At 45.6% G+C, this 27,999-nt stretch overlaps 2 protein-coding genes across 2 annotated transcripts; one reads left to right on the top strand and one right to left on the bottom strand.

The window, feature by feature from the left end:
• Positions 1-12: 12 nt before the first annotated feature.
• LOC143284915 (F-box/LRR-repeat protein 5-like) lies at positions 13-22,804 on the bottom strand. Its single transcript, XM_076592057.1, has 9 exons — positions 22,652-22,804; positions 19,817-20,152; positions 16,535-16,667; positions 13,736-13,930; positions 9,463-9,632; positions 5,309-5,505; positions 3,618-4,277; positions 1,832-2,101; positions 13-350 (listed from the first exon to the last, which is right to left on the bottom strand). Exons 1-8 carry the CDS (start codon positions 22,751-22,753, stop codon positions 1,873-1,875), a joined length of 2,022 nt encoding a protein of 673 aa, XP_076448172.1. The 5' UTR covers positions 22,754-22,804; the 3' UTR covers positions 13-350; positions 1,832-1,872.
• LOC143284916 (protein SPMIP1-like) lies at positions 22,804-27,750 on the top strand. Its single transcript, XM_076592058.1, has one exon. The coding sequence runs from the start codon at positions 22,957-22,959 to the stop codon at positions 23,536-23,538; it is 582 nt and encodes a 193-aa protein (XP_076448173.1). The 5' UTR covers positions 22,804-22,956; the 3' UTR covers positions 23,539-27,750.
• Positions 27,751-27,999: the final 249 nt, after the last annotated feature.

Here is a 27,999-nt window from a genome sequence, read left to right as displayed (position 1 = left end):
ATCAACTCTCTCTCTCTCTCTCTCACACACACACACACACACTCAGCACTGTAATCTCAGCATCAAAGAATACACAAGAGAAAGAAAAAAAACAGGTGTTGTACAAAAGAACAAAGAATGGCATGAAATGCACAAAACCAATGTAGGAAAAAAGCAGGCCACAGGATACGGCAGGAGGAGACAACCCTGGGCCTGGAAGCGGGAGGGGCAGGGGGCGAGGGGGCGAGGGGGGGTGGTGGTGGTGGTGGTGGTGGTAGTGGTGGGGGTGTGTGTGGGAGGAGGGGACGTTGGTGAAATCCGTCCTGCGTCGTCAGCACACTGCTCTTTGCCGCCCGCTTCATCAGTGCCAGCTGTTCGGAAACAAATCAAACTTCTTGTCATGATAATCATCATCATCATCATCATCATCATAACAATAACTTGTGTGTGCGGGTGAGTTGGTTAGCTTGTTTGTCTGTGCACATGCTTGTTGGTGTAAGGTGTACTTGATGCATGTATGGTTATGTTTGTATCACTTCATTTTTTTTTTTTTTTTTTTTTTTTTGCTGCCCCATCATCTGCACCGTTTCAGTGGCATTACTCCCACGCCGCTCATTTAGATTCCCCCATACACAGCCACACCCGGGTTCGTCCGTCACAGTTCCACCGTCGGCAGTCCACAGGGAACCATGGATGTTAGGTCACCAAGAGGCCACACACCAGAGGAGACCCTGCACTGCTGCTGAGTCACTTCGGTGGTGTTCAGTGGTGCCTGTTCTGTTTTAACGTACTTAGGACACCACCTACTAAGCCCCCTACTAACGACAATAATGGCTTAGTCGCGGAGCCAGACTGAGTGAGCGTCCCCCCCAGAGTGGAGACCGCCACCACGTCCCTCAAACAACAGCCCCCCCTGAATCTGCCGACACTGAAGACATTGACAGGACTCATTTTTTGTAAGCGCCACAAGCTCCCTGATTGGGAAGTGCGAGTGTTAACCTGCATGATGATGATGATGATGAGGATTATCACAATTATCATCACTGCTATCAATGGGCATGTATAATGCATTCTACCTCCTTAGCACAAAGGCCCAGAGTGCTAACAATTGGCATCAATATGGAGGGGAAAAATGGTCTCCAAAATTTTATGACACAGGGCACTTCAGACTAAAAGCAAGACAAACGGAATGTGTCAAATATACAAAGCACACACACACACACACACACACACTCACACACACTACGCACTAACACCTAGACATCCACAAAAGCAGGCTTGTAACTGCATGTATGTCTTGAGACCAAGGCCAAGTTGCAAGAGGCGATCTCTTCAGTGCTAAGTTTGCACAGAGTTAAGAATGTTCCCCAAGTATATGGAATTTACCGTGGAGGTGGGAACATTCTTAACGATAAGCAAACTTAGTGCTGCTGAAGTCGCTCATGCAACCGAACCCTGATTTGAACTGGCCTTCGACAGGCGCAATAGCCGAGTTGGACTGTCAATCTGAGGGTCCCGGGTTCGAATCACGGTGACGGCGCCTGGTGGGTAAAGGGTGGAGATTTTTACGATCTCCCAGGTCAACATATGTGCAGACCTGCTAGTGCCTGAACCCCCTTCGTGTGTATACGCAAGCAGAAAATCAAATACGCACGTTAAAGATCCTGCAATCCATGTCAGCGTTCAGTGGGTTAAGGAAACAAGAACATACCCAGCATGCACACCCCCGAAAACGGAGTATGGCTGCCTACATGGCGGGGTAAAAACGGTCATACACGTAAAAGCCCACTCGTGTGCATACGAGTGAACGCAGAAGAAGAAGAAGATGAACTGGCTTTCTCCACCAACCAACCTGCAATGATGAACCCCATCAGAAAAAAACCCAAACATCTCTCAGTCCCCCGAGCGACAGCAGAAGGCTGTGTTGCACTCCAGGTTGCGACAGCCGCTGGCGGTGGTGGGAAAGGGGTCGGGGAAGACGTTGTCGCAGTAGAAGAGGAAGGCGTGGTCCAGTGACTGACAGGTGTCCACCAGAGAGGCCACGCCCTCCCCGCTCAGGTTCAAGCAGCCGGACAGGTCCAGGTACTGAAGCTGCGGCAGGCCCCCCCTCTCAGACAGTGACCTGGAGGAAACCAAATCAAGATGGTTCATTTCTTAACACATTTGGGTACTTTACCTGTGGCAGGCCCCCCCCTCTCAGACAGCGACCTGGAGGAAACCAAATCAAGATGGTTCATTTCTTAACACATTTGGGTACTTTACCTGTGGCAGGCCCCCCCTCTCAGACAGCGACCTGGAGGAAACCAAATCAAGACGGTTCATTTCTTAACACATTTGGGTACTTTACCTGTGGCAGGCCCCCCCTCTCAGACAGCGACCTGGAGGAAACCAAATCAAGATGGTTCATTTCTTAATACATTTGGGTACTTTACCTGTGGCAGGCCCCCCCTCTCAGACAGTGACCTGGAGGAAACCAAATCAAGATGGTTCATTTCTTAACACATTTGGGTACTTTACCTGTGGTAGGCCCCCCCCCTCTCAGACAGCGACCTGGAGGAAACCAAATCAAGATGGTTCATTTCTTAACACATTTGGGTACTTTACCTGTGGCAGGCCCCCCCTCTCAGACAGCGACCTGGAGGAAACCAAATCAAGATGGTTCATTTCTTAACACATTTGGGTACTTTACCTGTGGTAGGCCCCCCCCCTCTCAGACAGCGACCTGGAGGAAACCAAATCAAGATGGTTCATTTCTTAACACATTTGGGTACTTTACCTGTGGCAGGCCCCCCCTCTCAGACAGCGACCTGGAGGAAACCAAATCAAGATGGTTCATTTCTTAACACATTTGGGTACTTTACCTGTGGCAGGCCCCCCCTCTCAGACAGCGACCTGGAGGAAACCAAATCAAGATGGTTCATTTCTTAACACATTTAGGTACTTTACCTGTGGCAGGCCCCCCCTCTCAGACAGCGACCTGGAGGAAACCAAATCAAGATGGTTCATTTCTTAACACATTTGGGTACTTTACCTGTGGCAGGCCCCCCCTCTCAGACAGCGACCTGGAGGAAACCAAATCAAGACGGTTCTTGTTTTTTTTGATAAACGCATTTAGGTGTTTCACCTGTGGCACCCCCCCCCTCCCCCAACACCCCTATCAGACAGCGCCCTGGATGAAATGAAATCAATAATCAATATATATTTTTTTTAAACACATTTAGGTACTTCAGCAGTGACAGGCTCCCCCCCCCCCCCCCCCCCCCCAACCGTCTCTGTGACAGCGCTCTGGAGAAAATAAAATCAAGACGGCTCTTGTTGTTGTTGTTTTTTTTTTAAACTCATTTAGGTATTTTACCTGTGCCCCCTGCCCCCCACCCCCCATCTTCTCAAAGGCCAACCAACCAGTCCACAAAGCTGCAGCACTAAGAACCAGTGCAATATTACCTCCTAGTTTGAGTCCGTCTTCTACTTCTGCGTTTGTGAACTGCAACTCCCACGTTCACTCGTATGCACACGAGTGGGCTTTTACGTGTATGACCGTTTTTACCCCGCCATGTAGGCAGCCATACTCCGTTTTCGGGGGTAAAGAGTCCATTATCTAGAAACAAAAAAAAACAAAAACAACAACGACAACTGACCTGAGCCCCAAATCGGTGATCCCGTAACAGCCGTTCAGACTGAGGTAGGTCAGCCCATGAAGAGCGTGCGGCTCCTCTTCTTCCTTCTCCTCCTTCCCTCCCTTCTCCTCCTCCTCCACCTCCTTCCTCCCTTCCTGGCGATGGTCCCCCCCACCACCCCTCCTCCCCTCACTCCCACAACACCAGTCTCTGTTGCCCGCTGGGCCCCCCTCCTGCCTGCTGCAGCAAGTCCCGCGGTTCACAGAGCAGCAGGGGACCAAACCCGGGCCCCCAACAACCTCCAGGAGCATGCTCTGGGCCAGGTCAGGGACAGAGCACCCCCTCAAGTCCCCACAGTCCAGGTGACACAACTCCACAGGCACATCCGTGTAGGAGGCGTCAGCTTCTTCAATCACAGGGAGACTGCCGCCGCCGCTGCCGTCGACGTTTTCCTCATCGTTGTTGACCGACAGCGCCACCAGGGTGGTGGTGGGCGTGGAGTGACCTTTGCCCTTGCCCCGGCAGGGTAGGTGGGTGGTGGAAGAGAGAGGGGGCAGGTGTGTGTGGTTGGAGGGGGTGTGGTGGTTGCCAGCCAGGCTGTGCAGGGTGCTGTCGGTGATGTTCTCGCAGCCGCTCAGGTCCAGGCGCTCCAGGCGGCACGACCCTCCCTTCAGGCCGTACCTGCCACCACATCACTTTCTGTTTCAGTTTCAGTTTCAGTTTCTCCAGGAGGCGTCGCTGCGTTCGGACAAGTCCGTATACGCCGCAAAACACACAGACGCACACACTCAAAGACAGACACAAACACAAACGCAGACACACACAGACACTCATTCACACACGTACACACACACACACACGCGTGCACATTCACACACACACACACACACATACACACAAACACAGACAGACAGACACACACACACACACACACACCCAACCACACACACTCACTCCTCCCTCCACACACACACACACACACAACTAACACCCCCCCACCCCTCCAAACTACACACACACACACAACACCCCCCCCACCCCTCCAAACTACACACACACACACAACACCCCCCCACCCCAAACATGCACACACTCACACTCCTCTCTCCACAAATACACACACAACCCCCCCACCCAACTCCACAGGCGCCTCCTCCCATATCACACCCCCACTCAAAAAAAAAAAAAAATCCCTCACTCCTTGAAAGCTGCATCGGTGATCATGCTGTGGGCCAGACTCTGTTCTTTCAGATCCAAACACACACACACACACACACACACACATTTACACATTAGCACACACCCACACCTCCCTCCACACACACACACACAAACATAAACACACATTTACACATTAACACATACACACACCAAACCACACCCACACCTCCCTCCACACACACACACACAAACATAAACACACATTTACACATTAACACACATCTACACATTAACACACACCCACACCTCCCTCCACACACACACACACAAACATAAACGCACATTTACACATTAACACACACACACCAAACCACACCCACACCTCCCTCCACACACACACACGCACACACACACACAAACATAAACACACATTTACACATTAACACACACACACACACCAAACCACACCCACACCTCCCTCCACACCCACACCTCCACACACACACACAACCTCCCCCCTCCCTCCTCTCCCTCCAACCCCCATCACTCACTCCTTGAAAGCGGCGTCTGTGATCCTGGTGTGGGCCAGGTGCAGGTCTTTGAGGTTGGGGCACAGCTTGAGGATCTTGTGCACCAGGCTGCTGCTGATGCCCCGGCTGCCCCCCAGCACCACCCGCTCCACCCCCGCCCCCACCCGGGGCAGGAGGTGCCGCACCAGGCCGCTCACCACCCGCACCTCGCGCAGGGCCTGAACGGGACGACAGTAGTTGTTGTATGGTGCTGTGGTTTGTGTTGTCTTGCACTGTGCTGTGTTGTGTCATGCTGTGTTGTCTAGTACAGTACAGTACAGCACAGCATAGTAGAGCACTGTACAGTACAGCCCGGTACAGTGCAGCATAGTATTGTACAGTATTGTACAGTATGGCATTGTATGATACTGTGTTGCAATGTATTGATTTATATTATGATGTACTGTACTGTACTCTATTGTATTTTATTCTACTTTATATTTGGTTGCATTTATTCTTATCACAACAGATTTCTCTGTGTGAAATTTGGGCTGCTCTCCCCAGGGAGAGCGCATCACTACACTACAGCACCACCATTTTTTTCCTGCCTGCAGTTTTATTTGTTTTTCCTATCGAAGTGGATTTTTCTACAGAATTTGGCCAGGAACAACCCTTTTGTTGCCGTGGGTTCTTTTACGTGCGCTAAGTGCATGCTGCACACGGGACCTCAGTTTATTATCTCATCTGAATGACTAACATCCAGACCACCACTCACGGTCTAGTGGAGGGGGGAGAAAATATCGGCGGCTGAGCCGTGGTTCGAACCAGCGCGCTCAGATTCTCTTGCTTCCTAGGCGGACGCGTTACCTCTAGGCCATCACTCCATATTTACTGTATTGCATTGAATTGCATTGTACTATATTATACTGCATTGCGTTGAATTGTATTGCACTGCACTGTACTGTAATGCATTGCACTGCATTGCATTGTATAGCATTGTATTACAACAGGTGCCCCACCAAGGCCACTCACCACCCGTACCTCACACAGAGCCTGCCATGACGACAACGCTGTTGTTGTTGTTCTCTTGTTGTATTGCATGGTACTGTGTGAGCCTGCCATGACGACAACGCTGTTGTTGTTGTTCTCTTGTTGTATTGCATGGTACTGTGTGAGCCTGCCATGATGACAACAGTATTGGATTGTATACAAAATAGTTGTATCGTATTGTATTGTATTGTATTGTACTGTATTGTATTGTACTGTACACGGCTGTGCCGCTTAACTTCCAGCAGAGCTATTTAGTTTCAGAGTTCAGTGAGCGGTCAGGAGCACGGCTGCTGACCTAGATTCCTCTGGGATGGGAGGGGGGGGGGGGAGGGGAGCGCGCGCCGCGCTCTTTGTGCCTATGTTTCCAGCAGAGAAAGGTGTATTGTTTAAGTGATTTTCATTTAATCATATTCGTGCACACCGGTTTTTGTTTGCTGTCATTTTTGTGTACATGATTCCAGTGAATGTGAACTTTAAGTGTGTTGTGTGATTTACCAGACACTGTCCGAGTGTTTGTGTTACATCCAGTTATTTGACCTAAGTGTGTGTGTGTGAGTGCCGACAAAAATGGAATCTGGTGCGGTAGTGGCAGCATTGCTGACTGGGCAACACACCTTCAGTGAACACTTGAGATGTTTGGATAATATGTGTTGTGTGTGTGGTGAGCGGGTTCTCAGAAGAGATAAAGATAAGGGGTTGAATGCAAGACTTTGTGCCAAGTATTCTTCTGAACTGTTTCGTTTTTTCGGTCTAGATGTTTCGAATGATGAAGAGGGCAAACATCCCACATGCATTTGTATCAAGTGCTACAAAAAAATGAACAAGGGGGGGAGGCAACACACGCAGTCGTCAATTCACTCAAAAGAAAGTATTAGGGATGCAGTCACAAGATGACAAACTGCGTGTCATCATGCAAGAGCACATGACTATTGTCTCCCCCATGCGTCAGCAAGTCGTACCCCAAGCAGGAGAATCACGGCACAAATCAAAAAGTAAAGAATAAAGAAATTTTCAGCCCTGTTCTTTTCTCCACCCTGAATCCCTCCCTCCCGCACACACACATTGTAAGGAAAAAACAAGAAAAGAAAAAAAATGTTTGAGTTTAGTCAGTGTCACACTTCAACTGAGTGGATTACCAACTACAAACAAGGAGTTCATACGGATTTATAAGTTCAGGTAGGAATGGATTTTATTATTTAGAACTTACAAATGCATGTCAGTACGTTACATTGTGATCGTTTACTAAAAGCATGGTATCGTCAAGGTGTATCTTTTAGACTGACCAAATGCATGTCGCAAGCAAAGGCACACATACTGACACGCAAAACATCTAGTCGGCGAAAATCTCTCCCCCCCTCTCTGTGTGCGTCTCTCTCTCTCTCTCTCTGCGTCTGTCTCTCTCCCTCTCTCTCTGTGCCTCTCCCCTTTCTCTCTCCGTACACGTTCCTCTGTTTCTCAGTATGTCTGTCCCTGCATATATATGTCTGCCTGTCCGTCTCTCTTCCCGTGATGTTGAGAGAAGTGTGAAACTTAAGTGGCTGGCAGCAGTTCTCAGTGGAGCTGATCGTTAAATACTGATACTAATTCCGGGGCGGTCTGCCACCTCTAGGTAATGTATCGGCTATATTTTCCTTCCAGTTGTATCGTGGAGACATGCATGTATATCATGATACAAGTTTTATCTCCAAGTAAAACGATGTACACACACAACACGGAGTTGAAATTGAACTACGTTCCGTGTGTGTTCCTCAGTTCGAACAGAATGTTCGTGTGCTCGCTAAGTTTTGGACCGCTTGTACACTGCCTGTAGGAAATTAAACCTGCTCATGTTTGGTATCGTTAAATTTGTCAGAAAATCACACATCCATTCACACCCATAGCGCCCTTCTTGTTGCATTCTGACATAGAGTATTATTTTTTAAAAGCACATAACCCTGTTTCTGACAGTTTATCAGCAGCAGCGAAGCTGTTCACAGCTGTACACACTGCCCGTGTAACATGCGCTCCGCAAAGAATAGCGCGAAGTTAGTGGTGCGCCAGAGCGCTGCCCCATATACTGCCTGCCTGTCTGTCCAGGCTATCACCTTTCCAACGTTTCGCGCTCGCTCGCTGTTCATCCCTCTCCCCTCCGCTTCGCGCCAAAACTAAAAGGGCTGCCTTGTGCCGCCGTGTGTACTGCATTGCACAATCATGCACCCTACCCACTGATGCGCTTGGCAGCGTGTAAACCTCATCACGTTGACCACATTCGTTTTCAGCAGATCAGCAACATCACTTTCATTTACTATGTCTCCGCAGTCACTGCTGTCACCATTGTACAGCAGCAAATCAAACAAACTTCTAGCCACCTCTTCTGGACTGCACAGCCTGGCAGCTATGTTGACAGGTTCAACAATCCGCTTGGAAAATGCACAAACAATAACAACAAAAAACATCCCCCCCCCCAGCCAATATAGAGTAGAAACATGGTGAGGAATTGCTTTCAACACCCTTCAAGGCAGTCACCATTCACAGACAAAGTCTCATCAGTTGTCACGTGACCAGCCGGTATCTCTCAGCCTATGCTGACGCTATGACACATCGTGAGAGTACAGCTTTGTCAAGTAGTCCAACGGGCGCAACAGCCGAGTGGTTAAAGCGTTGGACTTTCAATCTGAGGGTCCCGGGTTTGAATCTCGGTGACGGCACCTGGTGGGTAAAGGGTGGAGATTTTTCCCATCTCCCAGGTCAACATATGTGCAGACCTGCTTAGTGCCTGAACCCCCTTCGTGTGTATACGCAAGCAGAAGATCAAATACGCACGTTAAAGATTCTGTAATCCATGTCAGCGTTTGATGGGTTATGGAAACAAGAACATACCCAGCATGCACACCCCCGAAAGCGGAGTATGGCTGCCTACATGGCGGGGTAAAAACGGTCATACACGTCAAAGCCCGCTCATATACATACAAGAGAAAGTGGGAGCTGCAGCCCATGAACGAAGAAGAAGAAGAAGTCAAGTAGTCCCAAACCTAACTGGACCCATATAGCAGCATCTTTCATCACTCCCATCGTCGTCATCATCAAAAACACTGAAAACAAAACGTCCCAAATTCTGGGACACCTAAAAAAAACAAACTCTGAACAAAAAAGGAAACAGAACTGACCCTGTCCAGCGTGCCGTAATCTTGGCTCTCGGAGGAATCGCTGTCGCTGCTCTCGTCCTTGTCTGCGTCCTCATCGTGCAGGTAGCTGTAGTCCTCCTCCTCCTCCTCCCCCCCGCACCCTCCAACTCTCTCCTCCTCATTATCCTCCTCAGGCTGGAAGTCCCAGTTCCCTGAATCCAGGACAAGAGCAGGTAATGATGGCCTAGAGGTAACGCGTCCACCTTGGAAGCGAGAGAATCTGAGCGCGCTGGTTCGAATCACGGCTCAGCCGCCGATATTTTCTCCCCCTCCACTAGACCTTGAGTGGTGGTCTGGACACTGGTCATTCGGGTGAGACGATAAACCGAGGTCCTGTGTGCAGCATGCACTTAGCGCACGTAAAAGAACCCACAGCAACAAAAGGGTTGTTCCTGGCAAAATTCTGTAGAAAAATCCACGTCAATAGGAAAAACAAACAAAACTGCACGCAGGAAAAATACAAAAAAATGGGTGGCACTGTAGTATAGCGACGCGCTCTCCCTGGGGAGAGCAGCCTGAAATTCACACAGAGAAATCTGTTGTGATAAAAAGAAATACAAAATACAAAATTAATTAATAATAACTGCCTACATGGCTGGGTAAATAAACAAAGTATAAAGTAAATAAATACACGTAAAATGTTACATGTCTGTCGGGAGTGTGTATGTGTGCGTGCCTGAAATCTGACGGAATGACACGGGAAACGAATGATAAGCGCCCAATGGCAGCTGTCAGTCGGCTCTACCCAGGAAGGCAGCCTGTGGTGCAAATGACCCCGTGTTTGTAAAGCGCTTAGAGCTTGGTCTCCGACCGAGGACAGGCGCTATATAAGCATCAATATCAAATCAACTAATCAACATCAAAATTCTGTTAACTCTCTCCATACGAACGGCGAAAGGGACGACGTTAACAGCGTTTCACCCCAATTACCATCATCAAAATATTGCAAGCGGAAGGCTCTTATACTGAAGAGGTGAATGTTGACAAAAAATACCACAATTCTGACGACGGAAGCTAAAGGTTGGGTCATTCAGACACCCACTGGACATCCGAGGGGTCTGTGTAGAGGAGAAGAGAGGACTGGCCGTACTGAGTGAGTTAAAGGTTGAAGATCCTACAGCCTTTCACAGGCCATGGGGCCAGTGAGTTTATATCTGCACTGTGTCTAAGAGCTGGGCACAGGAAGGGTGGAGCCAGTCCTCACCTTCCGCTCTCTGACAGGAAAACAAGTACACTTGAAGGCAGATAAAAGAAAAGATTTTAAAAAAGGGTAGTGCCGCACTGTAGTGATACACTTCCCCCAGGAAACAGCAGCACGAATTTTACGTAACTTGTTGTGACAAATTAGTAATGCAATACAATACAGTACAGCATGATCTAATACAAAACAGTACAGTACAATACAAAGGAAATTTTCTATCTAAAATTACGTTTAAATAACATACTCACCGTGACCCAACTAGTGCAGACTCCGGCAGGGGTCTGACATTCCTGTCCTGTGCAAACTACTATCTGCCTATGCGCAGAAAACGAAAGCAACTACGGCCGATAACCTCCCAGAAGTAGGTAACCTCCCCTTTGTCCCGCTGGCTAGCGCCCTCTTTTTCCGGCAGCCATTATGACTCCTGTTCCTGTGCTCTTCATAGGGCTAAGTTTTTTTTCATATTTTCTGTCTGTCGATTCTCTAGCGTTCTTGTTTTTTGTCAAATTTTGTCTTCAACCAGGTCACATAATTATATGGTTCGATTGGGAGATCGGGCTAAAATTAAGGCGCGATCGCAATCAATTAACACAACATCGCTTCTAGCTTCTCAACCATCGTCCGTGGCTCACTCTTCCATCTCTTTCCAAAGGCTGCATCTTCCTCCTAACTTCCGGACCCCTCACCTGACATGTTCCATTCAATCACCGTTCAGACTCGGCAAACTGAGACTCGGCAAACTGAGTAATAATAAAAAAATAATAATGGTATTCATATAGCGCTGAATCTTGTGCATAGACAAATCTAAGTGCTTTCGCACCAGTCATTCTCACGCATGCATAACCCTAAAACTGGAGAAACTGAAGACAAGGAAGAGGCAGGGAAGGGAGGTTATTTTTGGGAAGAGGTGGGTTTTAAGGCCAGACTTGAAAGAGCTGAGTGTGGAGACTTGACGAAGCGAAAGAGGAAGTTCATTCCAATCGCAAGGTCCATGTACACCAGACAGCAGCATGCAGGATGGGTCACCCCATTCAAAACATTCAGCAGACCCACTTCTTTCCAGCAACCAGAGTTCCAGCATGAACCCTGCAGGTACCAGTCCTGGTTTCCAGAGACCAACAAGTTTTTGAATCAGTTTGCAGCTCTTTCCCATAGAACGTAAGGCTTTCTTTCTTTCTTTATATATATATATAAAAAGAAGTTTTTATAAAATCTTTGCTGCTTGTGGAATAGAGTTAAATTCTTTAGTTTATGTATTGTCTTATATTGGAGGATCTCTTTGTATTATGCAATGGAGAGTTCCCATTTTTGTTGTTGTATATCTTTAAGTGCTTGTGGAATATGGAATATATTGTAATAAATCATCCATGAGTGTTCTTTTGATATCTTTACTTGCTCTCGTTCACCACACAACAAACCCCCAACCATACAGTTTCATGTCCGCGTCACTTCATGTTCGCTTCAATGGCATGCAGAAGGGAGGCACATGTATAATCAAAGAGAGGTCACAAGCAGAGGCTAGTTTCCATTTCTCCTGCCCGAGCGGAGTTCTTAGTACTTTGCACTGGACAGGAACCCGAACTGCTGCAGAGACTGCAGTCATGGAATAGCAGGTGGCATTAACCCTCTCCATACGAACGGCGAAAGAGACGACGTTAACAGCGTTTCACCCCAATTACCATCATCAAAATATTGCAAGCGGAAGGCTCTTGTACTGAAGAGGTGAATGTTGACAAAGAATACCACAATTCTGACGACGGAAGCTAAAGGTTGGGTCATTCAGACACCCACTGGACATCCGAGGGGTCTGTGTTGAGGAGAAGAGAGGACTGGCTGTACTGAGTGAGTTAACCCTCTGCCCCTTGATAGAAAAATCCCAAGGGAACTTTGAAACCCTAAGTGAAGGGAAGTAACTCCTCAATGAACTCACACATACCAACCCCCCCCCCCCCAAAAAAACAAAAAACCGAAACAAAATATCATGCAAAGTAAGGCTCCACTTTTGTTGCAGAAGACAGCTCATGATGTGCAGAAAATGTCATAGTTTTGAATTAAGTGAACAGTGACCATTTCAGTTATAAAGAATGCTTTTCTGGCGAATCCAACATGTTCTGGAAAAATTCTCAAGCTGCGTGTGCATCAAAGATGGAGACAACAGCCTCTCACTGAGCGATATGTTGTGTGTGCGTGTGCATGTGCACGCGTGTGCATGTGCGTGTGCCTGTTTTTTCATTCTCTAAATACTCAGCTAAAAATAAAGATACCTTGTGATAACACTTGCCCATGATTGAAGGCATGTCTAATCAATCATTCTCAGCCACTTTTGTCAACAAAAAAAACCCCCACTAACTTTAGAAACTCATAGTTCAGAAACATCTCAACCTTGCTTGGAACTTCAAAACTGCAACAGTGCAAGGCAGTACCAAGTGTATTTCTGCTCTAGGTACATAATGGGACTGATAAAAGCGAAAGTAAAGGCAAATGAACACTGTTTAGCAGGCCACACCAGGCGGTTCAGGGATTGAATAGGGCACTTCCAGCAGGCCATACCTGGTGGTAGTTCAGGGATTGAATAGGGCACTTCCAGCAGGCCATACCAGGCGGTTCAGGGATTGAATAGGGCACTTCCAGCAGGCCATACCAGGTGGTTCAGGGATTGAATAGGGCACTTCCAGAAGGCCATACCAGGTGGTTCAGGGATTGAATAGGGCACTTCCAGAAGGCCATACCAGGTGGTTCAGGGATTGAATAGGGCACTTCCAGCAGGCCATACCAGGTGGTTCAGGGATTGAATAGGGCACTTCCAGCAGGCCATACCAGGCGGTTCAGGGATTGAATAGGGCACTTCCAGCAGGCCATACCAGGCGGTTCAGGGATTGAATAGGGCACTTCCAGCAGGCCATACTGGGCGGTTCAGGGATTGAATAGGGCACTTCCAGCAGGCCATACTGGGCGGTTCAGGGATTGAATAAGGCACTTCCAGCAGGCCATACCGGGTGGTTCAGGACTCAGAGGGTTAATCAACCGTACGGATGTAACACTTGCACTACCCACCTGCGGCCCACTGGACAGGGAGGACGGTGCGCCACAGGGAGGGGTCCATGGCGGCACGGTTCAGCTGCTGCGACACCTGCGCACACCGGCACAGATCCCGTGGCGACAGGTGGGACAGGATCTTCATCGTCAGCTCCGTGGGTAACCGCTCCAAGGGACTGCTCTCCCCTTCCTCCTCCTCCTCCTCCTTGTCGGCTGGAAAGGCAACGACAGTTCAGATGTGTGTACTTGCTCGATATGTCCTTCACAGTACGTATCAGAAAATGGTACCGAGGCATGAAACTTGTGGAAAACTTGTACACGGACATACATGTGCAAAATGATGTAAACTCTATGCTGGCTAATTACTATTTTGCACAACACTTGTCTTAAACTCACATTTTTTCCCCTTAGTTTTGAACATGATGAATGTTTCCACATGTACCCACCAAGATGTCATGAAGACAGTTCAGTGCAATCAAATTAATAATAATAATAATAATGGGTACTTATATAGGACACTATCCAGAAATCTGCTCTAGGTGCTTTACAAAAACGCTTTTGTTAACATAAAACATTACATTTATGTTACATACACACACCAAAATGTGACTACACACACACACACACACACGTACATTTTAACATACATGTGTATCTAACAGCTACCCTAACACAAACGCACACATAGGCAGGCACAAACTTACATAAACACACGCATACACAAGTACAAATTCCAAGTACAAATATCATTCTGAAATTAGCTGCATGCGTGCATGTGTGTGACCGTGTTGATCAGTTAATCCGAGTCCGAGTCTACATCTCCCACAGCTCTCCCCTGTTCAACCAGTCAACTCACAGTCTTTGGGCGGCTTTCCAGGCCTGACCTGTAGTTGGGCTTATACCAAAGTCAGGCATCTGCTCTTGTTTTTGGTTTTGTTTTTCTCTTGTTGTATGTATCGTAGATCTGTTATGTAGAGTACAAATACACGCTGCCGATGATCGTGCAACAAAGTTAAAGAACGTAGAGGAAATGGTCTTGGTTGTTTGTTTTGCCATGTTTGGAGACCAAGTGACCTGGAGGTTATCTTCTTCTTCTGTGTTCACTCGTAGTCGTATGCACACGAGTGGGCTTTTACATGTATGACCGTTTTTTACCCCGCCATGTAGGCAGCCATACTCCGTTTTCGGGGGTGTGCATGCTGGGTATGTTCTTGTTTCCATACCCCACCAAACGCTGACATGGATTACAGGATCTTTAACGTGCGTATTTGATCTTCTGCTTGCATATACACACGAAGGGGGTTCAGGCACTAGCAGGTCTGCACATATGTTGACCTGGGAGATCGAGACGACAAGTTTTCTCCCTTGCTTTTCCCCACAGATGGCCCATTTGTAAGGGTTTGGAAAAAAAATTACAAAAAATACAAAATACTGTGTAAGAAAATGAAACTTTCAGAACTGGTTTATTACGTGTTGAGCTAGTGCATATAAAAGAATCAAATTTCTCATCTTATTTTTACAGTTTTGCCATATGTAGAAAATACTGCTTTCTTCTTCGTCATCATCCACCTCTTCAATGTCCGACCCTTCAGTTTGTAGCATTTCAAGTACATCGGCAACCCTAAAACATTGCCGTCGCTGCCTTGTTTGCTTCACAACATTCTGAGAAGAGCCCGCTTTGCTAACAGGCTGGTACGCGAGCCGACGACCGGTCAGTGACTTTGTCAGCGTGTGTGCGAGACAGGCCACACATGCCGGGCTGACCAGTCACACTGTTCTATTGTGGAGTGACCCAGAATAGTGCACTCTGCTTGGCTAATCACAAAATCACGTGTACAGTGCGTGATGGAATTTTACTTTCGAAGAATGCTATTCCATTCCTTCGTCCAAATCCGAATACGTTTTGTGTAGGAATGCGTGAGCATTCCTTCGTCCGGAGAGAGTTAACCACTCGGTTATTGCACCCGTCCCCTGGAGGTTACCAAGGGACATTACTCATCTCAACATTATGTAGGACCCAGGTCGAGTCAGCAGTAAAGTAACATCATATCAGTGTAGATCAATCCACGTGATTTGACACCTTCAAACTGATGCATAACAGAATTTGATTCTTGTGGACGGCGTCATGCCCAAGTGACATCCTCACCACCTTGCCTAAGAGGGCTTTAGGATATTCAGCGTTAGGATGCCCCCCCCCCCTCCCCCAAGGACCAACTAGCCCCTAAGCCTGCAGCACTAAGAGCCAGTGCAAAATGTTGCCTCCTAATTTGAGAGTCACTGTTCCACACAAAAGACTGGGCTGTTAATGAATTCCCACTGCAGTGGAGACACTGCTGATCACACAGCTCTCACTTTGCTGCTGGCTCCAACTGTCAGCCCATGTCAGTCACTGATATCTATACACAGATGCCATCCCCTGTCAACTGTTTGTAGGAACATTCTGAATTTGATAGGAACACTCTCCGCTCAATGGTGTTTCCATGTAAACATCCATGCCATTAGCTGAGCATCATCACGTGAGACCAAGGTGAGTAGTGACTGCCCTGGCCTCGTGATCAACAAGTCTAGAGCGTCTGGGTAATCCTACGACAGGAAAACATGTGACCAAGCAATGTAGCTGAAAATAAACAATTTTGACATTGGCATAATATCAACAACAAAAAAATGTGATGGAGCGTAACAAAATACAGCAAAATTGTAACAGTTGGAATCTCTGTATATATATATATATATATATATATATACACATATATATATATCTAAAACTGAGCGTTAAGACCACAATACTCAGAAACTGATGCCGGAAGAGAAACTCACAGTCACACTCCGGGACGCATTTCTCGGTGCCAGGGGCCTCCTCCTCTTCCTGGAGGTGCTGCTGGATGACCTTGGCCTTCAGCTCCTTCAGCTCGTCGTAGGTGAAGTACTCCACCAGCATGGGCTGGAACACCTGCACAGTCAGGTGCACTTTCTCAAGGAGGCGTCACTGTGTTCGGACAAGTCCATACACACGCTGCAGAACGTCTCTTTGGCAGAAGCCTGACCAGCAGCATTACCCAACGCACTTCGTCAGGCCCTGAGTGCATGCGCATTTTGTATTTTTTTGTATTTTGTATTTCTTTTTATCACAACAGATTTCTCGGTGTGAAATTCAGGCTGCTCTCCCCATGGAGAGCGCGTCGCTATACTACAGCGCCACCCATTTTTTATTTATTTTTCCTGCGTGCAGTTTTATTTGTTTTTCCTATTGACGTGGATTTTTCTACAGAATTTTGCCAGGAACAACCCTTTTGTTGCCGTGGGTTCTTTTATGTGCGCTAAGTGCATGCTGCACACGGGACCTCGGTTTATCGTCTCATCTGAATGACTAGCGCCCAGACCACCACTCAAGGTCTAGCGGAGGGGGAGAAAATATCGGCGGCTGAGCCGTGATTTGAACAAGTGCGCTCAGATTCTCTCGCTTCCTAGGCGGACGCGTTACCTATAGGCCATCACTCCACTATGTCCACAAGTATGGACATTTGATCATCCCTGTTTGATACAATTACAATAACTGTGATGTAATGTCTGGGCTTTTGAGTGACCTGGTGTATTAGTCAGTGTACGTCCTTTCTGTTCACACACATACAACTGCATTCGTGACATTATTTATAGCACTGACATTGTACAGGACATAAGGAAATGAACTGAGAGGGGAAATAAGTATTAGCACAGTGCACCAAGTGCGTGCTGCACACAGGACCTCGGTTTAACATATTTTATCCGAGAAAGGTGGAAGGTGGGAATCCAACACAGACACTCACGAACACTGTACTGACAGATGACAGATTTTATGTATTGTTGTACAATACCTCATGGTCTTAACGTGTGTGTGCGTGTGTGTGTGGATGTGTGTGTGTGCATGTGCGCGCACGCGCACGCGTGTGTGTGTGTGTGTGTGTGTGTGTGTGTGTGTGTGTGTGTGTGTGTGTGCATGTGCGCGCGCGCGTGCGTGTGTGTGCGTGCGTGCGTGCGCACATGTCATTTTTAGTAATCTATACCCTTTTTTGTTGGAAGTTTTCATTTGTTAATATTGTTGTGCAATACCCTAATGTCTTAACATGAGTATGTGTGTGTGTGGGTATGTGTGTGTGTGTGTGTGGGGGGGGGGGGGTGTTAGTATATCGTCAGCTATTGGGAATTCTTATTTGACTAGTTTTAACCTCTTCTTATGTTGTGCATGATGATTTTATGCCAGTGTTTACGAGCCTGTGATTGCACAACTTAATTTCCATGTGGATTAATAAAGTGTTTTTGACTGATTGATTGATTTGATTGATGAGCGTCTTAACCATTCTGCCACCTTCTGCTAGCTCAGTCAACAGTCAACATGTCAGCAGCTAACTGTGCATGCGTGCGTGTGTGAACACTGTCAAAAGCAAATCAAACTTTCCACCGAGGCAGGAAACAAATCAAGGTAAATTTACACAAAGTTATCATCCTTTGTGTCTTGCAGCAGAATACAGTGCAAATTCAGTTGTTGTTTTTTTTTTTACTTTCCCACCAGTCTCCTCAATTGAGGTTAGCTTTGACACATGCAGTGTTTTGCCATAACAAAGTGCTCTCATGAAACAACAGTATTAGACTAACGCAACAAGTAACAGTTGCACTGATCCGATGGGTTTTTTTCCGCTGTACTGCTTTGCTTTTGTTTCTACTTTTTCATTTTTTATCACTTGGCCCATAATGTGAACATTCACTATCCAGAGCAGTCAGCATGTTTTTCAGCAATAAAGTTTAGGTATGACTTGTTGTACTTCTCATGTTCATTATGATCATGACAAAGCGTGTTTCAGCAATAAAGTTTAGTTATGACTAAGTTGTATCTTCCATGTTCATCATGACACAGCAAAACACTGGCACACAGTCACTTTACTTACTGTCAACCACACACCAACACACACACACACACCAGCGAGGGTGAGGGACAAAGTACAAATTCAATCACAAATTTTGGGAGTGTGGGGTGGCCCCACATGGGCACAGGGGGCAGGAATATGGCGTTGTTTTTTTTTTTGTTTTTTTTGACCCATGTATTCTTAAAATGACCCATTCATCTTACCAGGTGAACTGGTCAAATGACCCATGATGCCCTGAACCAAACTTACATCCCATATGTATTGTTGAATATGTTTAGAGCTGCCATGTAAGTGCTATATAAAGGATTTTTTTTTCTATCATCATCATTATATATATATATTTCTTATCTTAATTATCATTATCATCATGATCATTATTCATTACTATTATCATTATTTCATTTTCTAAATCGCTCTAATATACTCATAATCTTTATCATCATGATTATTACGATAAACCATCTTGATCAACAGTCCCTGAAATCACCCCACCACCCACACTCTCGCAGTAAAGGATCCACATAACTGTCTCTGAGTGCTTTCATTATGACACTGAGTTATGCAAAGAAAGTGTGAACACATCCCTGCCTGTAAATTTTGGAAAATAATTTTTTTTGGAGTCTGTTTGTTATGTGGGATGAGCACATCACTCCTCTTTTGCAACATCTCCACTGGCTCCCTGTCTCACACCGAATATAGTACAAGATCAGCACTCTATGTTATAGATGCATTCACAAAACTGCCCCTTCCTATCTCTGCGGCTGCCTTCACCTCTACACTCCATCTCGCTCACTACAATCGGCTTTGGATCCACTCTGTTTACGCATACCCAGATTCAAACATTCGACTGTTGGCCGCCGTTCTTTCTCTGTTTCTGGACCTTGCGACTGGAATGAACTTCCTTTTTCGCTTCGTCAAGTCTCCACACTCAGCTCTTTCAAGTCTGGCCTTAAAACCCACCTCTTCCCAAAATAGCCTCCCTTGCCTGCCCTTCCTTGTCTTTAGTTTCTACAGTTTTAGAGTTATGCATGCGTGTGAATGACTGGTGCGAAAGCACTTTGATTTGTCCGTGCACAAGATCCAGCGCTATATAAATACCATTATTATTATATATACATCTTGCAGTTGAATTTTGAACCCCTTCTGAAGAAGGGCTGTGCCCCAAAAACTGAACAAAAAGAATCAGCTCTGTCTCGCTCACCTCCTCCTCCTCCTTCATGTGGGGTATGAAGACCTGCGTGAAGTCCTCCAGCGCGCTCCGCAGCCGCAGCCCATACTTGACCCGCTCCCGCTCACCCCGCTGGGCCCAGCGGTACCCATCCAGCACCAGCGACAGCATCTCCGTCAGCCGGTTGTCCGAGTGGCAGTTGCAGACGGCCGCGTCCGTGATGTGCAGGGCCGTGAGCTTCTCCTTGAGGCGGCACATGATGAAGCGGTTCTCGATCTGCTCGTGGGCCTTGAAGACGTTGAAGGTGTGGCACAGCTTCTCCAGCACGCGTGTCATGTGGCCCGCGTCGCGGAAGTTGGTCGAGGACACCTGGTGCGTCAGTGGAACAAAATTGTTGTTGTGTTGTGTTGTGTTGCGACTGTGTTGTGTTGTGTTGTAACTTGTATTATACTGTATTGTATTGTATTGTATTGTAGTGCAGTGTTGTGTCGTCTGCCATGCTGTATTATGTTGTATTGCACTGTATTGTCGTGTAGAATGTAGTGTAGTGTAGTGCAGTGTAGTGCAGTGCAGTGCATTGTATTGTATTGTAATGAGTAGTAAGTCTAGTGCATTGCAGTGTATTGTATTGCAGTGTATTGTATTATACTGTATTGTATTATGTTGTAATTTGTATTGTAGTGTGTAGTGAAGTGTAGTGTAGTGCAGTGCAGTGCATTGTATTGCCCTGTACTATATTGTATTGAGTTGTATTTCATTATACTGCATTGTACTGTCTATTGTATTGCATTGTATCATATTGTACTGTATTGTATTACAGTGTAGTATAGTGTAGTGTAGTGTAGTGTAGTGTTGAGTGTTGGGTCGGGTCGGGTCGGGTCATGTAGTGCAGTGCAGTGCAGCGCAGTGCAGAGCACTGGACTGGATTGGAATGTACTATACTGTTGTACTGTACTGTACTGTACTGTACTGTACTGTTCTGTACTGTACTGCATTGATTTACTCTTTTGCCACAACAGATTTCTCTGTGTGAAATTCTGGCTGTTCTCACCAGAGAAAGGCAAGCACGTCACTGCAGTGAAGTACCACCAAGTGTATTGGTGTTACTTTCAGAGGTTTAGTGGTGGTGGAGAAAATTCTGGCAAGTGTGGGATTCAAACTCATGTGCTCAGATTTTCTTGCTTCCTGGGCAAACAGCCTTGTTACAAAGTTGGCCATCACAAGCGAAGCAGTGGCCTGGTAGGAATGTGCCTGGCAAGGAACCAGGTGTCCATGAGAAAGTTCAAATCCCAAAGGACAGGGATCTTTTACCCCCCACCCCCACCCCCTCCAATGAACCATTAATGATGGTCTGAGTGCTATAGTCTTTTGGATGGGACAATAAACCAAGTTCCGGTGTGCAGCATGCACTAAGCACACAAGAAAGAACCGATGGCAACAAAATAATCGTCCCTGGCAAAATCCAGTAGAATAATCCACTTTGACAGTAAAATAAATACACTCGCGGACAGAAACAGCAGGTGGTGCTGCACTGTGATGATGCAATCTCATTAGGGAGAGCAGCCTGATTTTCACAGAGAAATCTGTTGTGACAAAAAGTTAAAACAAAATTTGTACAAATCATACAAAAAAAAGAAGAAGAAGAAGAAAAAAAGGACTCTCTTCCAGGTGAAAATAAAAATTCTGTAATTCAAGTCTCACAGTCCAAAGTATCTTTTACAACAGACTACAAGTTTTGCTGTACGCATACCATCTTTTACCACATATCTTGCCATGCTCACTATCTTTTAACCACAAATTACAGGTTTTGCAGGACAAATTATCTCTTATCACAGATCACAAGTGTGCTGAGAACAGTTTATTTGAACTCATCTCTTATAAAACAAAAAAAATTTTAAAAGCATTGTGAATGGAATTGTTGATGCCCAGACAAATTGGTACAGCTTTGTACATTTCAACAACAATAATTCACCTATTCTATCATGACAGGTATAATAAAAACTATACATTTACAAGTAAAAATCATACAGGCGTCTTGGTTCTGTCTAGTTCTGCCAACAAAACAATCATACTGGTTATATTGCTGGAGTAAGTGGGGAAGCAAAAATGTTAGCCTTGCCATGTTGTTAAGCACAGATTGACAGAACGCTCTTTTCAAAACAGTAGTGTTTCTTCTTATTCTGAAATTGTTTTCTTATGCACACACTCACACACATGCACATACAAAATACAGTCTCACATATATGTACCAACACATGCACATGCTCACATAATTGTGCACAAACACACAAACACTCACAAACACACACACACACATGCCCACACACACACACATCACACACATGTATGTCACCATAGTTTTCATATCTTTTCACCTGTGTGTGTGTGTGTGTGTCACACTGTCAGTGTGTGTGTGTGTGTGTGTGTGTGTGTGTGTGTGTGTGTGTGTGTGTGCGTGCGTGCGTGCGTGCGTATGTGTGTGTGCACGCGCGCGCGCGTGCGTGCGTGCGTGCGTGCGTGCGTGCGTGCGTGTGTGTGTGTGTGTGTGTGTGTGTGTGTGTGTGTGTGTGTGTTTGTGTGTGCGCGTGTGTGGGTGGGTGCGTGTGTTTCATGTCTGTGTACATTTCTGTGTGCTCGCGTACAAGTGCATGCACGTAGCTAAACGTGTTCTTGCACGTGACACAACAGCGGTTACACAATGCTGCCGTGTACAAGATCGAGTCTAAATGACACACGTCGCATGACAAAACACAAAATCGTTCACTGTGAGGTCTGACAATATTTTATAAGTCTATACTTTCCCCCAAAACTTCGACACTAATTAATGTTAAATATACATACGAATTACAAAAAGAATGAGGTGCTTACCAAGTCCAGATACTTGTGCACGAGCTGCTTCATCCTCGAATGAGGAACTGTAAACACATCGACTTCCTCTGGACACTTCGGTGCCATTTTGGATTCTCGCATTGACACCTATGTCACGCGAGGGTTGGTGAGACTTGTGACGTCACGTTCCTAAGAAACCTGTGTACGCCGTGGTGTCGCCGTGAACGAAACACAGGTGCGCTGAGAAACTAAACATCTTAGTTTACGGGGTGGATCTAAACTTCATAACGCAGAGGTGAGCTTGAAATACAGCGGTCGATTTTCATTGTTTTAAACGTTTCACAATGGCTGCAAGAAACCCCGATTTCTCCTGGCAAAAGCAGGAGTTTTTCAAAGAAGCTTACATGAAAGAGAACTCCCAGCGCCTCGGCTGGTACAACAAACGTCGCGCCCAGTCCATGAACCAATCCCGTCAGCTGGAAGTGTTCCGAAAAAAGATCACGGAGGGAAGCAAGCCTTCAGAAGCCCTGCTGGAAAAACTCCCAGCCATCGAAGTGGAGCCACGACACAACCGAAAAAAAGCGAACCTCAACGATCCCTTGCTTGGCAACCGCGCGAAAACTTCGGTGGAGCTGCTGACAGGGATGGTTCCAGCGTCCCCAGAAACCAAGGAGAAACTGTATGACGGCTTCACCAAGGAGGGGAAAGGCCGGTACCAGTACCTCAGGTCACGGTGCACCACCATCCCGGAGCAGAAGTACCCGTACCCCATCTGCAGCTCCTGGGACTACGGGTGGCGCCTTGATGACGTGATTCCCAAAGAGAGCATCAAGAAGCCGCCGTTCGGACGTACGCGGATCGTGGAGGACACTTTCTACACGAGGAACGGGGTGGGGGTCCCTCCGCAGCTAAACACAGCCAATTAATTTCAAGTGTGAGGTGAATTACACACACAGCTTGAGTGTTGTTGAGCTGCTGGGTATTTGTAGGGATTCTGGGGATGTTTTTCACTGGTAGATTTCACGAACTGTACGAGTTGGTCCACAATGACGTTAATTGTTATCAAACGACTTCATCTGACAGTCTTGTGTGCCCTTGCTGACTTTGTTGTCAAGTGATTCGTCTGACAGTCATATGCATTCTCAGTGACTTTGTTATCAAGCAACTTCACATGATAGTCTTCTGTTCTTATGCTGTTCTTCTTTTCTTCTTTGTTTCTCCCATGAATGATACACACATCAGTTCTCCTGGTTTTTATCCTTTTCCTGACACCACTGACTCTCTATTGTGTGTGTGTGTACATGTGTGTTTACTGTGGAGTCCAAGTCTCCATGAACTTTACCAAGCCAGGAAGCAGATCCAAGTTCTACTCTCCAAGGGATGCGACCTCAGAGGCTGGCCAGCCCATTGTGAAGTAAATATATGACTGTGAAGCAAAATGTTCAACAAGTTTTGTGACAATCTCATACAGTCCTATAGTATTAATGGAAGTATGTACTTTCCACAGTTATGGCATCATTTGTTAATGTTTATATCAGCAAACTGGGTCTTATGAGCAAGTTGTAAATGCAACTAGATCAACATATTTTCAACAGCAGTGTGCATATAACAGACTGGTTGGCGTTTCAAAGAAGCATGTTCAATACATATTTAAAGTACAAAACTACTGGTACTGGAAAAGATTTTTTTTAAAGTGAAATCCACAGTGATGCTTTCTACTGATTAATTAGAGTGGTATGTGCTTTCAATAATTCTTTTTTATTTTATTTTGGAGGTATGCTCTGACTCTAATCACATCTGCAGATGATTGAAGAACGGAACTTTGCAAGGACAAAAAGTATTCTGACGACATTATATAATTCAATCTGTTGACTTATTTGTAATTATTTTCCTTGAAATCTTCAGAAAGTGATAACTGCATGCTCTGTGTGGCTGGTTGTACATGTATATATGAAATGTGCTCTTGTTATATCAGCAACCTTTTAAGAGGTTTGTCATTGTTAAATCATCAAGCACATGCTGAGCTTGTTTTATTTTCCCCATAATCATTGAACAGGTTTGTCATACACATTATTTTTGTCATTTTGCTTGTTGAAATGGCATGCTCATACAGATTTAAATGACGGGCTGTTACTCATTTAATCGTTTTCTTGCTTGTCCTAAATCATTGCTGACGGCTGTGATTGTGTGTCTTTGTTAAAGTGCATGTGTGTGTGTGTGTGTGCACATCACAGAAATAGTATTATTTTTCATATACATGTGTATTCATTATACGCCGAAAACAGTTTTGAGACAAATGGGTACAAGTTTACTGAGGATTTAGGAGTGTATGTCTGTCATTTGTCAGGAGTTGTGATGTCATTTTTTAACACACACACACATACACACACACACATGTGTGATCCAGTACCACTTTCTCCCAACCTGGGTTCATCAAGCTTAAGCATGTCATCATGAAATCATCTTGTTACTTTGTACAGCTTGTACTTCTGTCTATTGTACAGATTTATCTGTGATCCTGTTATGTAAAAACAAGCAAGTTTTGTTTGGTGTGTGAAAATTAAATCAGCATGTTGTTATAGATGGGTTTGTGAATTGTATTGTGCATCCATGGTTTTTGTTATTTCTCTCTCTCTCTCTCCAGTAGCCAGTACCATGACATGATTTTAGGTGGGTTTTTTTTAATATCTGCTACCTTTAAATTAACAGGGTTTTTTTTCTCTCTGTCTCTTGCAGTGAATAACTGATAGTTAATTGATTTAATATTCTAAGCTTACATGCAATGATACCATGGTTGAAAGAAATGTAGGCCTTGATGACTTTACAGAATGCAGTGTCAAATCACGAAAATTTTTTACATCTAAAAGTCTTTTCCCCATTGTGTATTTAGCAACTTTACCATTTGGTTCTTTTAATTAACCCCACCTGTCATTAAAACATGATAAAGCACAGGGCTGGTTTATTGGCGTTTGAACTGTGGTGTTTAAACAGATATTACTTTGACGAAGAGGCTCCCTTGTTATTGGACACATGTGGAAGCCAGGGCACTCCTTAACTCACTCAGTACGGCCAGTCCTCTCTTCTCCTCTACACAGACCCCTCGGATGTCCAGTGGGTGTCTCAATGACCCAACCTTTAGCTTCCGTCGTCAGAATTGTGGTATTCTTTGTCAACATTCACCTCTTCAGTATAAGAGCCTTCCACTTGCAATATTTTGATGATGGTAATTGGGGTGAAACGCTGTTAACGTCGTCTCTTTTGCCGTTCGTATCGAGAGAGTTAGTCCACAGTCCTCAGTCAGTTTGCTGGTGTCACCCCATTGTCTGTCGGCAAGTCTGGGGTCTCTCTCTACTGTATGCCACCTGATCATCTTGGGCATTCATACATTTCAAAATAACAGGAAAAAAAAACACACACAACTTTTTTCGAAGAATTAAAAACATGTATCTGTCAAGAGAGAGGAAAGATCATAAACTGATTATGAGCATCCATAATGTAAGTCAGTCCATGTCCCATCCCTTTCTTGTTTTCCTTTTTGGGTTTACAATACTGAGACACAGAGGTGATTGTCAATGTGCAGAACACCAGGTTATAATTGTTGCTTTTTCAGATGGAAAGAGGGGACAGAAAGAGACAAGCAAAACATGGAACCAGACAAGAGAGGGAAAAAAAAGTAATTTAGATAAATGTATCATTTTCTTTTTCTCTATCAAGCTTTCAATTAATAATCTGTAAGACCTTTTTGTTTGCTAAACTCGATTCACTGCATATCCCCGACAGGAGGAAGTGTCTTTATATTTCATCCTGTATATAAATAGATGTTTCTGTGTGTATGTGTCGTGAAGGTGTGTGTCATGTATACCTTCTCATCACTCAGCCACCCTATGTATATATATATATATATCCTTTTAATTCACTGTGTCCACTTGTCCAAAATGGGGAAGAGAAGAATGAAATTACCTTTGGGAAGAGATTACGACCAGGGTAAAACAAATGAAACCTAAAAACGCTTAATGATCCGACACTGCTGGTGGGTATAAATCTTCATGCTTGGCCTGACTACATAGCTTTAGCTCGGTGGATTAACCACCTGATGACTGTAGCAGCAGGGACTGGTATTATCAAGCTCATGTTAAATCAGCATTAAGCTATCCACAGCGCACGTGTATGGCTGCACTTTCTGTGTACATGGTGGACTTCTGATGCAGTGTTCACCAGTGATCAGGGTTTGAAGCCCTGTTTTGGCATGGTGTTGTGTCTTGGAGAAAAACACATATCCCGATGGTCACTCCACTTCCATTGGGGGAGGTCGAAACGGGGTAAGGAGAGGTTTTGGCCCTACCTTCCTGTGTTGAGCTCCAGACAAAACTGAAAATGAAATCACTGGGCCCTACCTTCCTGTGTCGAGCTCCAGACAAAACTGAAAATGAAATCACTGGGCCCCAACCTTCCTGTGTCGAGCTCCAGACAAAACTGAAAATGAAATCACTGGGCCCTACCTTCCTGTGTCGAGCTCCAGACAAAACTGAAAATGAAATCACTGGGCCCCAACCTTCCTGTGTCGAGCTCCAGACAAAACTGAAAATGAAATCACTGGGCCCCAACCTTCCTGTGTCGAGCTCCCGACGAAACTGAAACTGAAATCACTGCCCCAATGACTGTGAAATGCAATGGGACCTTTCGGCCAGTCCTCTCTTCTCCTCTACACATACCCCTCAGATGTCCTGTGGGTGTCTGAATGACCCAGCCTTTAGCTTCCGTCGTCAGAATTGTGGTATTCTTTGTCAACATTCACCTCTTCAGTATAAGAGCCTTCCGCTTGCAATATTTTGATGATGGTAATTGGGGTGAAACGCTGTTAACATCGTCTCTTTCGCCGTTCGTATGGAGAGAGTTAACCATAGAAAGGCGGTTTGTAAGATCCGTGTATAAAGCTGATGCAAAAAGTATTACGGCTTCCAACATCAGGGAGCAGTCATGGTGAAGTTTACAGCAGATGCTGGTGATCAGTTTATTTCTTGTTAGAATGTCTGACGCATCATGTTTGGAATGCCGTGAAGGTGGTGGTATTTTTTAAAGGACATCTTGCCCATCCAGTCATGGACAATATTGGTTTCAATGAAATTTGCCTATTTTTGACTGTTCTCATGTTGTGTTTGTGTGGTAATTGTATGCACATGTGATTGTATGTGTGTGTGGGGGTGGGGGGTGGGGGGAGGGTATTGGGGGCGGGAGAGAGGGAGTGCACGTTTGGGGATTCAGTAGACAGTTTATGACATTATTTTCTAAGCATTTATCATACAGTTATTTGAAGAAATTCTGCTATATGATACAAAACCAGTAAGGATAAACAACACTATATGCCAAACTTTGAAAAGTTGTTTCAC

The sequence above is a fragment of the Babylonia areolata genome, chromosome 8, assembly GCF_041734735.1.
Source record: "Babylonia areolata isolate BAREFJ2019XMU chromosome 8, ASM4173473v1, whole genome shotgun sequence".
In the NCBI taxonomy this organism is placed as follows: domain Eukaryota; kingdom Metazoa; phylum Mollusca; class Gastropoda; order Neogastropoda; family Buccinidae; genus Babylonia; species Babylonia areolata.
The sequence above is the reverse complement of the archived record's forward strand: the minus strand, read 5'-3'. Positions and strand labels throughout refer to the sequence as shown.